At 40.0% G+C, this 16,579-nt stretch overlaps 1 protein-coding gene across 1 annotated transcript in view; it reads right to left on the bottom strand.

The window, feature by feature from the left end:
* Positions 1 to 507: 507 nt before the first annotated feature.
* The window catches only part of LOC111161280 (NACHT, LRR and PYD domains-containing protein 3), a 45,257-nt gene continuing 29,185 nt past the window's right edge, over positions 508 to 16,579 (bottom strand). Inside the window, 6 exon segments of the mRNA XM_022524863.1 lie at positions 508 to 608; positions 10,269 to 10,351; positions 14,879 to 15,046; positions 15,167 to 15,337; positions 15,631 to 15,801; positions 15,899 to 16,069. Of these exon segments, the coding sequence (XP_022380571.1) occupies positions 508 to 608; positions 10,269 to 10,351; positions 14,879 to 15,046; positions 15,167 to 15,337; positions 15,631 to 15,801; positions 15,899 to 16,069 (865 nt within the window).

Genomic DNA, 16,579 nt, shown 5'->3' on the forward strand with positions numbered 1-16,579 from the left:
GGGAAGATAGACCACAGGGGGAGGGGCTGGCTCCCAGCAAGTGGTAGAGCAGTGGAGCACAAAATCAGAACTTTTAGAAATCTGCTCCACGGAGGGACATCACTACAGAGGCTAAGCAGGGCGTGGAGCCCTCCCAGAGACAGTGTGGTCTCAGGACCCACAGGGTCACAGAAAGATCAGGGGTGCTTGAGTGCAGCAGAGACCCCAGGTATCAGAGTGAGGAAACTAGCTGCAGAGATGGAGCTGAGGAGGGGCTCCCAGCTCGGGGTTACTTTAAACTGTGATCTGAGGCACAGTTGGGCCACTGCTTTTCGAGCAAGGACACCACAAGCAGCAGATCTGGGGAGACTCATCTTCCTCCTCCAAAAGGGGTGGTGCAGGAGCATGGCATGAATCTGCTGGGTTTGGAGACTCCAAGTGGGGCTGTGCATCAGAGATAGAAATGCTCGGTCACAGGCTGGGTGATCTCAGAGTGCAGCCGTAGACCAGGGAGAGAGGAGGGATTGACTACTTTCTCTGAGGGTACGCTGAGGAGTGGGGCCCCAAGTTCTTGGCTTCTATGGGGCCGGAGATTGGGAGACTGTCATTTTCAATCCTGTCCTCCAAAGCTGTACAGAAAGCATTCAGGGAACAAAAGCTCCCAAGAGTGAACCCAAGTAAATTGCTTAGCCTGGCCCCTGGCAAGGGTGGTGCAATTCTGCCTCAGGCAAAGACATTTGAGAATCACTGCAACAGGCCCCTCCCCCAGAAGATCAGCAAGAACATCCAGCCAAGACCAAGTTCACCAATCAATGAGAACTGCAAAACCTCAGAAAAACGGGAATACAGCAATACAGTTAAATTTTTTTAATTTTATTTTTTCTTATTCTATTTTTTTATTTTTCCTCTTTCCTATTTTAACCTTTTTAACTATTTTATCTTATCAATACCTTTTTAAAAATCTTTTTAAAATTTTTATTACTATACTCATACTCTATCTCTTCATTGTATTTAATCTTATTTTTTGTATACATATAGGTTTTTCTTTCTTTAAAATTTTGGGATACAGTTTCTTCTAGTAGATCAAAATATACCCGAAATCTAGCATATGGCTTTGTTCTAGTCTCCAGCCTGTTCACATTCTTTCTTCTTTTTTTTCTTTTTTCAACCAACTTCTTATCAATTCCTTTTTTGGAATCTTACCCTTTATCATGTTTACCCTTATTTGTGTATGTGTATATATATATATATATTTTTCTTTCTTTAAAATTTTGGGAGGTAGTTTCTTCTAATACACCAAAATACACCCAAAATCAAGTGTGTGGCTCTGTTCTATTCACCAGTCTAATAATTTTTTTTTCTTTTCCCCCCCTTTCTTCTCCCCCTGGTTATAGGTTTCTTCTGATTTGGTTAGTGTATATTTTTCTGGGGTCATTTCTACCCTTTTAGTATTTCGTTCTCTCATTCATCTATTCTTATCTGGATAAAATGACAAGGCAGGAAAACTCCCACAGAAAGAAGAACAAGAGGTAGTACCTATGGCTAGGAACCTAATCAATATGGACATTACTAATATGTCAGAACTACAGTTCAGAATGATGATTATCAAGGTGTTAGCTGGACTCGAAAAAAGCATGGAAGATAATAGAGAATCCCTTTCTGGAAAAATAAAATCCCTTTTTGGAGAAATAAAAGAACTAAAATCTAACCAAGATGAAATTTTAAAAAAGCTATTAATGAGGTGCAATTAAAAATGGAGGCTCTTACAAGAATAAATGAGGCAGAAAAAAGAATTAGTGATATAGAAGACCAAATGATGGAGAATAAAGAAGTTGAGAAAAAGAGAGATAAACAACTACTAGACCACAAGAGAAGAATTCGGGAGATAAGTGATACCATAAGACAAAACAACATTAGAATAATTGGCATCCCAGAAGAAGAAGAAAGAGAGAGAGGGGAGAAAGGTATATTGGAGAAAATTATAACAGAGAATTTCCCTAATTCGGCAAAGGGAACAAGCATCAAAATCCAGGAGTCACAGAGAACCATCCTCAAAATAAATAAAATAGGTCCACACCCTGTCATATAATAGTAAAACTTACAAGTCTCAGAGACAAAGAGAAAATCCTGAAAGTAGCTCAGGACAAGAAGTCTGTGACATACAATGGTAGAAATATTAGATTGGCAGCAGAACTATCCACAGAGACCTGGCAGGCCAGAAAGGACTGGTATGATATATTCAGAGCACTAAATGAGAAAAATATGCGGCCAAGAATATTATATCCAGCTAGGCTATCATTGAAAATAGAAGGAGAAATAAAAAACTTCCAGGACAAACAAAATTTAAAAGAATTTGTGAACACCAAACCAACTCTAAGGAAATATTGAAAGGGGACCTCTAGGCAAAGAGAGAGCCTAAAAGTAACAGACCAGAAAGGAACAGAGACAATATTCAGTAACAGTCACCTTACAGACAATACAATGACACTAAATTCATATCTTTCAATAGTTACCCTGAATGTAAATGGGCCAAATGCCCCAATCAAAAGACATAGGGTATCGGAATGGATAAAAAGACAAGACTCATGATATGCTGTCTGCAAGAAACTCATTTTAGACCAAAAGACACTTCCAGATTTAAAGTGAGAGGGTGAAAAACAATTTACCATGCTAATGGATATCAAAAGAAAGCTGGGGTGGCAATCCTTATATCAGATCAATTAGATTTTAAGCCAAAGACTATAATAAGAGATGAGGAAGGACACTATATCATACTCAAAGGGTCTGTCCAATAAGAAGATCTAAGAATTTTAAATATTTATGCCCCTAACATGGGAGCAGCCAATTATATAAACCAATTAATAACAAAATCATAGAAATACATTAACAACAATACAATAATAGTAGGGGACCTTAACACCCCCCTCACTGAAATGGACAGATCATCTAAGTAAAAGATTAACAAGGGAATAAAGGCTTTAAATGATACACTGGACCAGAGGGACATCACAATATATTTAGAACATTCCATCCAAAAGCAATAGAATACACATTCTTCTCTAGTGCACATGGAACAATCTCCAGAATAGATCACATCCTGAGTCACAAATCAGGTCTCAACTGGTACCAAAGGACTGGTAACATTCCCTGCATATTTTCAGACCACAATGCTTTGAAACTAGAACTCAACCACAAGAGGAAAATTGGAAAGAACTCAAATGAGCAGCATGGAGGCTAAAGAGCGTCCTATTAAGAATGAATGGGGCAACTAGGAAATTAAAGAAGAATTTTTAAAATTCATGGAAATAAATGAAAATGAAAACTCAACTGTTCAAAATCTTTGGGACACAGCAAAGGTGGTCTGGAGAGGAAAGTATATAGCAATACAAACCTTTCTCAAGAAACAAGAAAGGCCTCAAGTACACAGCTTAACCCTACACCTAAAGAAGTTGGAGGAAGAATAGCAAAGAAAGCCTAAACCCAACAGGAGAAGGGAAATAATAAAGATTAAAGCAGAAATCAATGAAATAGAAACCAAAAGAACAGTAGAAAAAATCCAAGAAACTAGGAGCTCGTTCTTGAAAGAATTAATAAGATTGATAAACTGCTGGCCAGACTTATCAAAAAGAAAAGAGAAAGGACCCAAATTAATAAAATCATGAATGAAAGAGGAGAGATCACAACCAACACACAAGAAATACAAACAATTATAAGAACATATTATGAGCAAGTATATACCAGCAAATTTGACAACCTGGAAGAAACAGATGCATTCCTAGAGACATATAAACTACCAAAACTGAACCAGGAAGAAATAGAAAACCTGAACAGACCCATAACTACTAAGGAGATTGAAGAAGTCATCGAAAATCTCCCAACAAACAAGAGCCCAGGGCCAGATGGCTTCCCAGGGGGATTCTACCAAACATTTAAAGAAAAATTAATACCTATTCTCCTGAAACTGTTACAAAAAATAGAAATGGAAGGGAAACTTCCAAACTCATTTTATGAGGCCAGCATTACCTTGATCCTAAAACCACACAAAGACCCCATCAAAAAGGACAATTACAGACCAATATCCTTGAAGAACACGGATGCAAAAATTCTCACCAAAATACTAACTAATAGGATCCACAGTACATTAAAAGGATTATTCACCACGACCAAGTGGGATTTATTCTTGGGCTGCAAGGTTGGTTCAACATCTACAAATCAATCAATGTGATACATTAATAAAAGAAAGAACAAGAACCATATGATACTTTCAATAGATGCTGAAAAAGTATTTGACAAAGTACAGCATCCTTTCTTGATCAAAACTCTTCACAGTGTAGGGATAGCAGGAACATACCTCAGTATCATAAAAAGCCTTCTATGAAAAACCCACACTGAATATCATTCTCAATGGGGAAAAACTGAGAGCTTTTCTCCTAAGTTCAGGAATACAGCAAGTATATCCACTATCACCACTGCTATTCCACATAGTACTAGAAGTCCTAGCCTCAGCAATCAGACAACAAAAAGAAATAAAAGCCATCCAAATCAGCAAAGAAGTCAAACTCTTTTTGCAGATGATATGATACTTTATGTGGAACACCCAAAAGACGCCACTCCAAAACTGCTAGAACTCATAAGGAATTCCGTAAAGTGTCAGGATATAAAATCAATGCACAGAAATCAGTTGTATTTCTATACACCAACAGCAAGACAGAAGAAAGAGAAATTAAGGAGTCAATCCATTTATAACTGCACCCAAAACCATAAGATACCTAGGAATAAACCTAACCAAAGAGGCAAAGAATCCATACTCAGAAAACTTACAGAGTACTCATGAAAGAAATTGAGGAAGACACAAAGAAATGGAAAAATGTTCCATGCTCATGGATTGCAAGAACAAATATTGTGAAAATGTCTATGCTACTCAAAGCAATCTACACATTTAATGCAATCCCTATCAAAATACCACCAATTTTTTTTCAAAGAAATGGAACAAATAATCCCAAAATTTATATGGAACAAGAAAAGACCCTGAATAGCCAAAGGAATGTTGAAAAAGAAAACCAAAGTTGGTGGCATCACAATTCCAGACTTCAAGCTCTATTACAAAGCTGTAATCGTCAAGACAGTATGGTGCTGGCACAAAAAGAAACATATATGTGATCAATGGAACAGAATAGAGAGGCCAGAAATAGACCCTCAACTCTATGGTCAACTAATCTTTGACAAAGCAGGAAAGAATGTCCAATGGAAAAGAGACAGTCTCTTCAACAAATGGTGTTGGTAAAATTGGACAGTGACATGCAGAAGAATGAAACTGGACCATTTCCTTACACCACATAAAAAGTAGACTCAAAATGGATAAAAGACCTCAATGTGAGACAGGAATCCATCAAAATTCTTGAGGAGAACACAGGCAGTAACCTCTTCGACCTCAGCCACAGCAACTTCTTCCTAGAAACATTGCCAAAGACAAGGGAAGCAAGGGCAAAAATGAACTATTGGAACTTCATCAAGATCAAAACCTTTTGCACAGCAAAGGAAACAGTCAACAAAACCAAAAAAATAACCAACAGAATGGGAGAAGATATTTGCAAATGACATATCAGATAAATGGCTAGTATCCAAAATCTATAAAGAACTTATCAAACTCAACACCCCAAAAACAAATAATCCAATTAAGAAATGGGCAGAAGACACGAACAGACATTTCTGCAAAGAAGACATCCAAATGGCCAACAGACACATGAAAAAGTGCTCAACGTCACTCGCCATCAGAGAAATATAAATCAAAACCACAGTGAGATATCACCTTACACCAGTCAGAATGACTAATATTAACAAGTCAGGAAATGACATGTTGGTGAGGATGTCCCAAGATACAATAGAAGTGAAAACCTCAAGAGCACAGATAGTAAAATGTAGCAAAATAATTAGGAAGTGGTGTGTTTAGCGTATTTATGATCATTATTTTAATACAAATGTATTTAATTGCAAGTTTATATCATTTAATTTCTAATAATGGCTTTAATAACTGACTTTCAAACTTCCTGAAAATGTAACCACCAATATTCATGAGTCAGTACAAACCAATTCCAGCATGTCATTGAAAGAATCCTGGGGAAGTCACTCCTTTTCACCATGCCCATGTTTCTTTCCCAGGGGTATGCCACAAATGATTGAAAACCCACCATTTAATTTATTCCTTTAATCTGACTTCTGCCTTTGATACACTAAGAAAAGCACTACTTGGATTAAAGATACTTAAATTCTAATCCCAGTCTTATGAATTGGCTGTGTGATCTTGCCCTCTTTGGACTCCAGGTTCCTTATCTGTAGAATAAGGGGGTTAAACAACTGATCTTCTTAAATAAGTCTTTCAGACATGCTTGTGTGTGTGTGTGTGTGTGTGTGTGTGTGTGTGTGTGTGTATGAGCACACACGTATGCATGTGCGTGTTTACAGCTCTATTAACATAAATATCTATTCACATAAAATAAGCTAGACATATTTAAAAAGAAAAATTTGATGAATTTTGACTGAAATCACTGCCACAAACAAGATAATGAACATACCCATTACCTCCAAATATTTTTGTGCCCCTTTGTAATGCATCCCTCCCTCTACCCAACTCTGTTGCTGGGTAACCACTAATCTGCTATTATAATACTTTGAATTTTCTAGAACTTTATAAAAAATGGAATCATATAGTATATATGTATTCTGTTCTTATATTTATTATTTCATATCTTCTGCTTGTTTTGAATTAAAATTTTTCTTTTTTAAGTTTCTTATTGAGGAAGCTGAAGTCATTGATTTAAGATCTTTCTTTTCTAATATAGTTGTTTGGTGCTATAAATGTCCCTCTAAGCACTGTTCTAGCTATATCCTACAAATTTGTATGTCTCATATTTTCATATCACTCAGTTTAAAATACTTTCAACTTTTCTTTTAGACTTACTCTCAAGCGATAGATTATTTAGAAGTGCTTTATTTTTCAAATATTCAGAGAATTTTCCATATCTCTTTTACCAATTTTTAATTTAACACCATTGTGGTCAGAGAACACACTTCATTTGACTTGAATCCTTTAACTTTATTGAGACTTGTTATACAGCAGAGATATTGTCTGTCTTGGTAAATGTTCAATGTGGGTTTGTAAAGAATATGTTTTCTGTTGTTGGTGGGCTGAGTGTTGTGTAGGTGTCAATTAGGTCAAATTTATTACTTGTGTTATTCAAATCATCTACATATTTTTGCTTATTTTCTGTCTCCTTGGTTTTTCAATTAGTGAGAAAGATGTTGAAGTCTCTAAAATTGTGGATTTGTCTGTTTTTCTTTGCTCAGTCAGTTTTTGCTTCATGTATTTTTAATGTGTTATTTAGGTTCATATATTTTTGGGTTTGTCATGTCCTAATGACAAATTAACCACTTTATTGTTATAAAATAGCCCTCTGTATTTCTGATAATATTCTTTGCTGGCAACCTGCTTTATCTGATAATATAGTCACTCCAGCTTTTTAAAAATCAGAGTTAACATGGTGTATCTTTTCCCTACCTTTTCTGTTCAACTATTTGTGTTTTTATTTAAAGTGGGTTTCCTATAGCCAGCATATGGTTGTGTTTTTTTAAATTTTGTATTCTACCAATCTCAGCCTTTTAATTGGGTTGCTGTGAGACCATTAACTTTAATATGATTATTGATACGGTTCTGTTTAAAACTACCATCTTGCTGTTTGTTTTTTATTTTTACCAACTCTGCTTGTTATCCAATATCTGAAAATGGCCATTTCATATATTTTGCCCATTTCTGAGTTGTTAATGTGGGAAGATGAATCCATTCACTGTTACTTCATCATTGCTGGAAGTAGAAGTCCGTCATGTTTTGTTTTTCATAGATTTGTTATTTATATGTGTGCCAAATATGTTCTTCCAGCTAATCACTAGTCTTTTCATTTTATTTATGGATTTTTCTCGTAAAGATTTTTTTTTAAATTTTGATGTCAAATCTTGTATTCTTTTCCTTTAGGCTTCTGTCATGCTTATATAAGCCTGCCCTGTATTTTATTCTAAATTGTCACATTTTGAAAAGAAGAAAAATAACTCCTTGGGTCAGTTTTATTTTTAATATCAAGTTTATTAATTTTAAATTAATGCACGCACATGGTAAAAACATCAAGTAGAACAGAGGGTTATAAGTAAAAACAGAAATTCCTTTTCTCTCATTGCTCCTGCTCATCAAATTCCTCTTGACAGAGATAACTCTAGTTAGCAGTTTCTTGCATACATTATTCTACATATATTCTGGACATATACATACACATGTATCTTTATCTTTTTGGATACAAACAGGACACACACAAACATACACACGCACAGAGTTCTGCAATCTTTCATTCAATATTATATCCTTAAGTTCTTAATGTGACTGAATTTTATCAGATGTTTGTTTACTAGACTGACAGAGGGACCAGGGCAGTTAGAGAAGATGGCAGGGGATGTGCACAGGAAAAGGCATATTCGTCTCTGTAAAGCCAAGATTTAGCACAACACCTGGCACACATAATAATTCTCAATAAATAAGTATTAAATAACTAAAGGGAAAGAACTTAAACAAAGTCTTGACCATTCTTCTCAGGCCAGATGTGGTCTCCTGAAATGAGATGAAAGTTATCATCTCCCAGGGTAGCCAGGAACAACACGTGATGATGGATGAGGACATGGAGCAGCTGGACCTCTCACTTCCAGTAACTCCTCACTACGTGTCCCTTCTCCTGTTAGCTTTACTATCTCTGGCATACACATTTCGTTCAAATGCACAGTTAACACTGACTACACAGCAGGAAAATCTGGGAGCTCAAAGACTACACAGCTGTTATATTGCATTTATACCCTCCTACAAATAGCCACCATTCCAGTACCTACTGTGCGTGTGTTGGCACCATGTTGGGAACAACCACCCTGCAAGGTTAATGTCAATTTACCCCCATTTTGCAGATGAGAAAATAGAAACTGTAAGAGTCTGTGTGACTTATTTAGGGTCCCAGCGCTAGTCAAGTAGCTTCCAGAGACAACTCTACACCTTAATCAAGTCAGCCTACCTTTCTGTCCAGCCCACACCACGTTCACCTATTTCGTGGACTTCGTGCTGTTTTCTTTACCTGGCATTCCCTCCCTGCACTCATCTCATCTGGTGTTCTGTGGAAGCTAGGCAGAGAGAGAAGCATGGGGTCCTGTAGGAGTTGTGCTAGGCTATGTGATATGCTGCCAGGGGTGAGGAGGGAGTTGGCCATAGGAGTCCATGAACAAGAACAAACACATGGAGTAGGTATTAAAAGTTCAGAAAGGGAGCTGAGCCTGGGAACCGGAGAGCACCCTTAGGAGCCTAGGGCGCAGATACTGCTGCAGCTCGGAGAACCCTACTGCCAACATTTGTCTCTTGCTAAGCACTTTTAGTGAGCTGCTCACAAACATAGCCCTGTTGCCTGCAGTCTCAAGGCCCACATCAAGTTGCACTTCCAGGAAGCCTTTACCTATCAACCCTACTCATTCCTCTCTCTCTCTTTCATGAATTATAGTTTTACTTAAAATCAGCACCATAAGACAGAACATGTGTTCATGTACCCTCTTGCCCTTTAGTCATTTCAAGTATCTCGTTTCTTCAAGTTGACTCATTCACATCTTTTTTCCTATTGTTTCCCTGCCTGGTCTGGGTATTGTAAATCCTGGCTAGATTCCAGTCCCAGTTCTCTCACTAATGAGCGGTGTGACCTACAGCTAATCACAACCCCTCTGAGCCTCATCTTCCTACCTTTGAGGATTTCTGTGGAGACACAGTAAACTTTATAACACAATATATGAATGTATTATTGCTGAAGACATTTGAACTAAAGTGCTTCTGCCTTTCACATCCTACTTAGTGGATGATTCTATGTAACAAATAGCTATCACTGCCACTTGCTTCACACTAGGGTCCTCAGCAAAGGTTAACAGGATTTGAACAAGAATATTGCACAACTGTTAAAGATGGTGCCAGATTGGGGGGCGGGGGTCTATATGCAGCTGATTCAGGGGCTCTCCTTGGAAACTACCAGGTGATTCCAGGCTTATTCTTTTTTTTTTAAAGACTTTTGTTATTTACTTGACAAAGAGAGAGATCAAAAGTAGGCAGAGAGGCAGGCAGAGAGAGAGGGGGAAGCAGGCTCCCCGCCAAGCAGAGAGCCCAATGCGGGGCCCGATCCCAGGACCCTGAGATCATGACCCAAGCTGAAGGCAGAGGCTTAACCCACTGAGCCACCCAGGAGCCCCAGGCTTGTTCATTTTTAAAGCTTCCATCTTTCTGAATGTTTCTTCATGTAAATGATCTGTGTCAATGCTATGAAAAATGAAAAGTCTTGTGTCAAGTCAAGCCAACAGTTGCCTTCACTAGTTTTCCTGTCCTCGAGGATAAGATTCCCATTCTCCTTGCTCCCAGCACCATTCAGTTACTTCACCTGCTCAGCCAGCTACCTCCTCCCTCAGCCTTGGCTGCTCTCCTTGAGAAAATGCTTCGCTTCCTCTTGGACTCTCACTCTCGTCCCACTCTGCCCTTGTCCAAGGCCCTCCTGCATTAGCCCATTAGTTCCTGCTCCTGTATATGTAACCTCTTCCTCTCTACTGGCTCCTTTCATTCAGCCTACAAATCTCCCTATCCTCAACAAAGCCAAGAAGGAAAAAGAACAACTCCCTCCTTCCTGCAGTTCCACAAGTCCTCCCAGCTACAGCCCCACATCTCTCCTCCTTTTCACAAATTCATTTATTTGTTTGTTTGTCTATGAGAGCGAGTGAGCGAGCACAAGCAAGGGGAACAGACTTCCCACAGCAGGGAGCCTGATCCTAGGACCCTGAGATCATGACCTAAGCCAAAGACAGACATTCAGCCAACTGAGCCTCCCAGGTGTCCCCTTTTCACAAACTTCTAGTCTCTGCTCCTTCTCCCCTTCCTCATCTCCAGTCTCTTCAAGTCATGGCAGTCTGGTTTCCAGCCCCACCACACCACTGAAACAGACCTCGACAGAATCACCTATGGCTTCCTAATGACTAAATCCAATGGATACAGGTTTCAGCACTCATCCTTTTGGCCCTCTCTGCGGCATTTGACACTGTTGAGCAATTCTTCATTGAAACTCACTTTTCCCATAGCTTCCAGGACACAGTTTCTCTCCTGGTTTACTCCATGGGCTTTCCTTTCCATACCCACCTCTTAAAAGTTGGTATTGCCCAAGGCAATTCCCCAGAGATGTTCCTCAGAGGTTCTTCTCTTCTCACTCTCCCTAGAGGATCTCATTCATTGTCATGGCTTCAGCTATCATCTCCAGGGCAGGCTCCTATATCCAACTGCCCAGCTACTAGAAAACTTCCCACAGTGTCCAACAGGCACTTCAAGCTTTACATGTATTTCCACAGTTAAAACCCATTGACTACAAAAGAAGGTACAAGCTCTTTCAAGTGTGTAGTGAGACAAAGATTTTAGTTTTTAGTGCATAGAAGCTAATTTTTATCTAGCAAAGTAAAATGAGTAACCTTGGTAATTATAGAATTATAGGGTAAGTAGACATTTAATGTCATGGAAGTGTAACAAGATCTTGAGAATTTTTTTTAAACATTTTTTTAAAGATTTAATTTATTTATTTGACAGAGAGAGAGATCACAAGTAGGCAGAAAGGCAAGCAGAGAGAGAGAGGGAAGCAGGCTCCCCGCTGAGCAGAGAGCCCAATGTGGGGCTCGATCCCAGGACCCTGAGATCATGACCTGAGCCGAAGGCAGCGGCTTAACCCACTGAGCCACCCAGGCGCCCTGAGAATTTTTTTTTTTTGAGTGATGTAGCAAAAGCTGTCTTACCTCTTGATGTGCAAAGCTCACTGTTGGGAAGAGGTGAGTCAATATGCTTAGGAAGCCCAGAGGTCTTCTGGGAGTTAAGAGACCAATTACTCTCAACCCTTTCTTTCCAAATTTAGAATTAGGAACATGCATCAAGGACGTTGATCCAAGGTCCAGTGCCTGGGAAAGGCAACAGGCCCATAAAATAAAATTATCTTGAAGAAAGAAAAAGGCTCAAGTGGGGACCCTGACTCAACTCAGGGGCCTACCTACACCTTTGTGGGGCAAGGGCAGGTCTCCTATATATATACACCCGTGGCTGATTCCAGAAGCTCCTCTAGACCCAACCACCCTGACACATGCAATACTTTAGAGAACAATGGCTGCATGTTTGCATGTGGATTAAAAGATCTGTAATCTCAGAGCCCCAGTATGATGGCACTGCAGGGCTAGCAGGGATCCAGACCAGCCAGCATATCAGTGTCTAGTAACCAAATTTCTGTGGGACTGGTTAGGGTCAGCTCTTAACATCAGCCCCCTGTGGCAGTGAGAAACAGAGAAGCAGGGGGCAAAACTGGCTCTATCATAGTGACCAGTTTTGAAAAGGTGAAGAGAGGCCTCAAAATGGACTACTACTATAGTATGTGAGAGAAAGAGAGCAATGACTGAGTTTGCACTCAGAGCTCTGCTAACAGGCCTTACTAACCACAGATGGCATACAAGGCCTTGCCTACCCCACCCCCCAGTCTCACTTCTTGACACGTTCTGTTTTGTACTTTATGCTCCACCAAGAGCAAATTCCTTCCCATCCCTTTCCCCATCATTTATCATAAACCATGCAGTTAATATATTGTCTGGCTACCTTGTTCAAGCTATCTCCTGAGCATGGGCTACCCTTCTTTATCCTTACCCCCATTTCTCCAGGCAATAGTCCTGAGACTTAACTCAGGTAGTCCTTCCTCCAAGAAGCTTTCCCTGACCCTCTTGGACTGGGTGAGTTGTCTCCTGCCCGGACTCTCTTAAGACCACATGATCACCCTATTATATTCTTCAGTTTATGTGCCTGTCTCTACCACTAAGCCCCCTGGCCCCTGAAGAGCATAGATTATGTCTTGTGTCTTATTCACTCTTGTCTCCTAGCACCCGGCACATGTGCCTAGCACATAGCAGATACTTAGCAAGTACCTGTGGAATGAATGAAGATGAGCTCTGCCACTCTAAGGCCACAGCCTCTTTTGTTCCTTGACCTTCTGAATGTCTAGACACGTAACCTTTATTGAACATGTCATGAACTGTCCCCTTTCCTTGCCTCCAGATGCTCTAAATTACTAACTGGTCTTCTATATGTATTTACTATATGCAAAGCTAAGCCAGGAACTTTATGGGTCAGGGGAGAATACAATGAGGAGTAAGATTCAGCCCCACACCCAAACAGCTCTTAGAAAATAACCTTCTTCCTCCAGTCTTTGTAATTTACAGCTGAGACTCCCCCTTTTAGAAGGCTCTCCTGGAATTATACCCCCTTTCAATCCCACCACAACATTAAATCATCCATAATTTCCTTTCACCTTGCTTGGTAAGTATATATTTCCATTAATTACAGCGTTGTATTTCTTATATATACTCTAAAAATCAAAATTGATTTGAGGTCAGTGAATGGTATCTATTCTGTGAGTGTGTGTGCATGTATGTCCTTTATTTTGTATTCTGAGCCATTACTGCACATTGTTACCAACCTGTCGGCTAACAAATTGTAAGGGTTTGAAGGGTGCCCCGAAAACAGAACGGAAGCATATTGGTTAAAAGGCAAAGAGCAAGAAATACAGGAAACAGTGTAATAATTTACAATAGAAAGCAAATAATGGCATCCCATCCCAAAATAATTTCTTGTCGCTGCCACTTAAGACCTTTGCTGAAGCATACACACTATGGAGTGCTACCACATTAAATTACTCAATACTTGAAGAAACATTAAGATTGTTCATTATGCTTATTCCAACCTGTTGACAACATAGACTGCAGTCACCTCTTTTGAGAAAGACACCATGGAATGGAGGTCCCTAAATCTCTGAGGCTCATCATGTCGTGAATGATTCTCTTTTTCTGGGCAGTAATCACCGTGCTTTCAAGCCTTTGAAACTAACACACTTCACTTTGCTAGTAGAGAACCAGCTTCTCTTTCAGCCAGATTTGTAATCAGGCTTTTATGTTGTTTTCATTTACACTTCAATCCGTCAAATTGGCTTTGAAATGTGGAATTTTTGCACTCGGCCTTTATTTTCCACTATGTGTTCCAGTTCTGAATGCCAGAAATGAATGGCCATTTGGTCACTGGTTAGCTGCCAACACAGCATAGCTGTATCCTAATTAAGAGTGACTTTGTGTGTCATGCCAGCCTGCTGAGCTGGCAGATGGACATTTACCAGAAAGAGTCAAGACCTCCGCTTCCTATAACTGCATCATTACAGCTTCATTTCCTTGAGTCTTGAAGACTCTCAAATGTAAATATTTAAGACCCCTGGCAAGTATGAGAAGAGTAAAAGGGAAAGAATCTAACACTTATGGAGTACCACCTATGTGCCAATAGTTGTAATTGGTACATTTATAAATAACGTTTCACTTCATTCAAGCCCCCTGTTAACACCAGATAGCCGGGTACCAGTATTAGCTCCATTTTACAGACATGGATACTAAAGTTCAGGGAGGTTAAGTAAGCATAGTCATGTAGCCAGTGAATGCTAAACCCAGTATTTAAGCCAGACCTAATAGAATCTAGATCTGGTACTCTTTTTCCTATGCCATGCTGCTTCTCGTAGCAGTGAGATCCAGTGCTGTCCAGTGCTGCCTGTTCTCTGCCTTGAGCCCTGTCCCTGTGTCCAAGGAGGAGGCCTACTGCTCATTTCACTTACTCTGATATTTTGCCTAGGCATGGCTTGCCCTCAGTTTTTCTTCTTTCCTCGCTTCGATGGGCTATGATCAAACCCAACATGTCTTTCTTGACCCCCTCCCTTCCACCTCCCTCCCACTTGCCATAGTAACTTACTAGAAAGTCTGTAGTTTACATATTGGCTGAATCAGTGCATCACACAGCATTTGCATTCCAAAATCCTTAAGGTGGTTTCCACTTAGGTCTAGCAATGTTACGTTCTCATTTCTGTTGACAGAGGCAAGGGCTCCACAGCACATATCTGTGAGATGACAGTGTGCTAACCTATGAAGAATTGTGGATTCAAGAAAGAAATCAGTTTTACCCCAAGTTCCACAATGAACCCCCATTTCATATAGAGCTGGGAATGAGAGCCCGGGGAACAAAGAGTTGCTGTGCACTTACCACAAGGTCTGCAGTTTGCAGGAGGAGACTTTCAGCCCTTCACATCACACCTGCATGCCCTCATCCCCTAAGGCATTATCACTGAGGTCAAGGTCTCTTAGGTACTCATTAGTGTAGAGCGCATTGCACAGATCCTGACAACACTCTCCAGTCAGGTGGCAGGTCCACGGTCTGCCAGGAAATAAAGCAGAGAAGGCTGGCATCAGTTCATCTACACTGAGTTACTTTAGGAATTCTGTTTGCCTGCTAGAAAAACACAGTAGAAACTCAGAGTATCGTGTTTAAAAAAAATCCCTTGGGCCAGGACCAAGCAGAGATTGTGGAGTGGGGAACATTTATTATTTGGTTCTTCATTTATTGCTTCCTTGGAGATTCAATCACCAGGCCAAAAAATACTCATTTAATTTTAAGAGTTGCTGAAACATCAGGAAATTCTGCCTGTGGCTATAGTCCATGATACTTACACCAGATCCTTTAACTGACAGTCAGGCTGTTTTAATCCTTTGCAGAGCAATTTCAGTCCCAAATCTTCAATTTTGTTATTAATTAGAAGCAGCCTTGTCAGGCTCCAGGTGGAGCTCAGGACTTGGGTGAGGGACTCACAGCTAGCTGCAGAAAGGGAACATTCAGAAAGTCTGAAGGAATGGGGATACGAGGGTGGCTGTTAACCATAGAGTCCTACTGAACCTCAAGTGCCAAGGTCTGTGAGAACAAGGATAATCAGACACTTACACAAGATTCTGGAGAACAGCCTTTGCATGCTGCAGACCTTCACAGAGAGGCTATACTCCTGTGTCCCCTAGGGCATTGGCAAACACAAACAGCTCTTTTAAAGTCTGACTCACATGCAAGAAAGAAGAGAGCTCCATACAGCTAGCATCTGTTAGGTAACATGTGCTCAAGCTACCAAGAGAAAAAGAAGAAAAATCAGCCACTGCTGTCTCTAAGCTTTCTGTTTTCCCAGCCTTCCTTCAAGTTCCAGCTCCTGGCACACCTCCTTCACAAAGCCACCTCCTGAGGTCTCCAGCCCACAGTGGCCTCCTACCTTTTCCTGGGCTCATCTGGCATTTTTAAATGATTCCGGTGTTGGGAACTTCATTACACAATTGTACACAACATGAATTTAGAATTCTATCTCAGAGCTTCTTTCAAATCCCATGGGGGAAATGGTATAATATCTTTAATAAGCTTTATAGTCAAAAGATCTAAAAGTCCGGGGGGGAGGAGTCAAGATGGCGGAGAAGTAGCAGACTGAGACTACATCAGGTAGCGGGAGATCAGCTAAATAGCTTATCTAAAGATTGCAAACACCTACAAATCCAATGGGAGATTGAAGAGAAGAAGAACAGCAACTCTAGAAACAGAAAATCAACCACTTTCTGAAAGGTAGGACTGGCGGAGAAGTGAATCCAA

The sequence above is a fragment of the Enhydra lutris genome, unplaced genomic scaffold (genome assembly GCF_002288905.1).
Source record: "Enhydra lutris kenyoni isolate GAN:26980312 unplaced genomic scaffold, ASM228890v2 scaffoldscaffold83, whole genome shotgun sequence".
Classification (NCBI taxonomy): domain Eukaryota; kingdom Metazoa; phylum Chordata; class Mammalia; order Carnivora; family Mustelidae; genus Enhydra; species Enhydra lutris.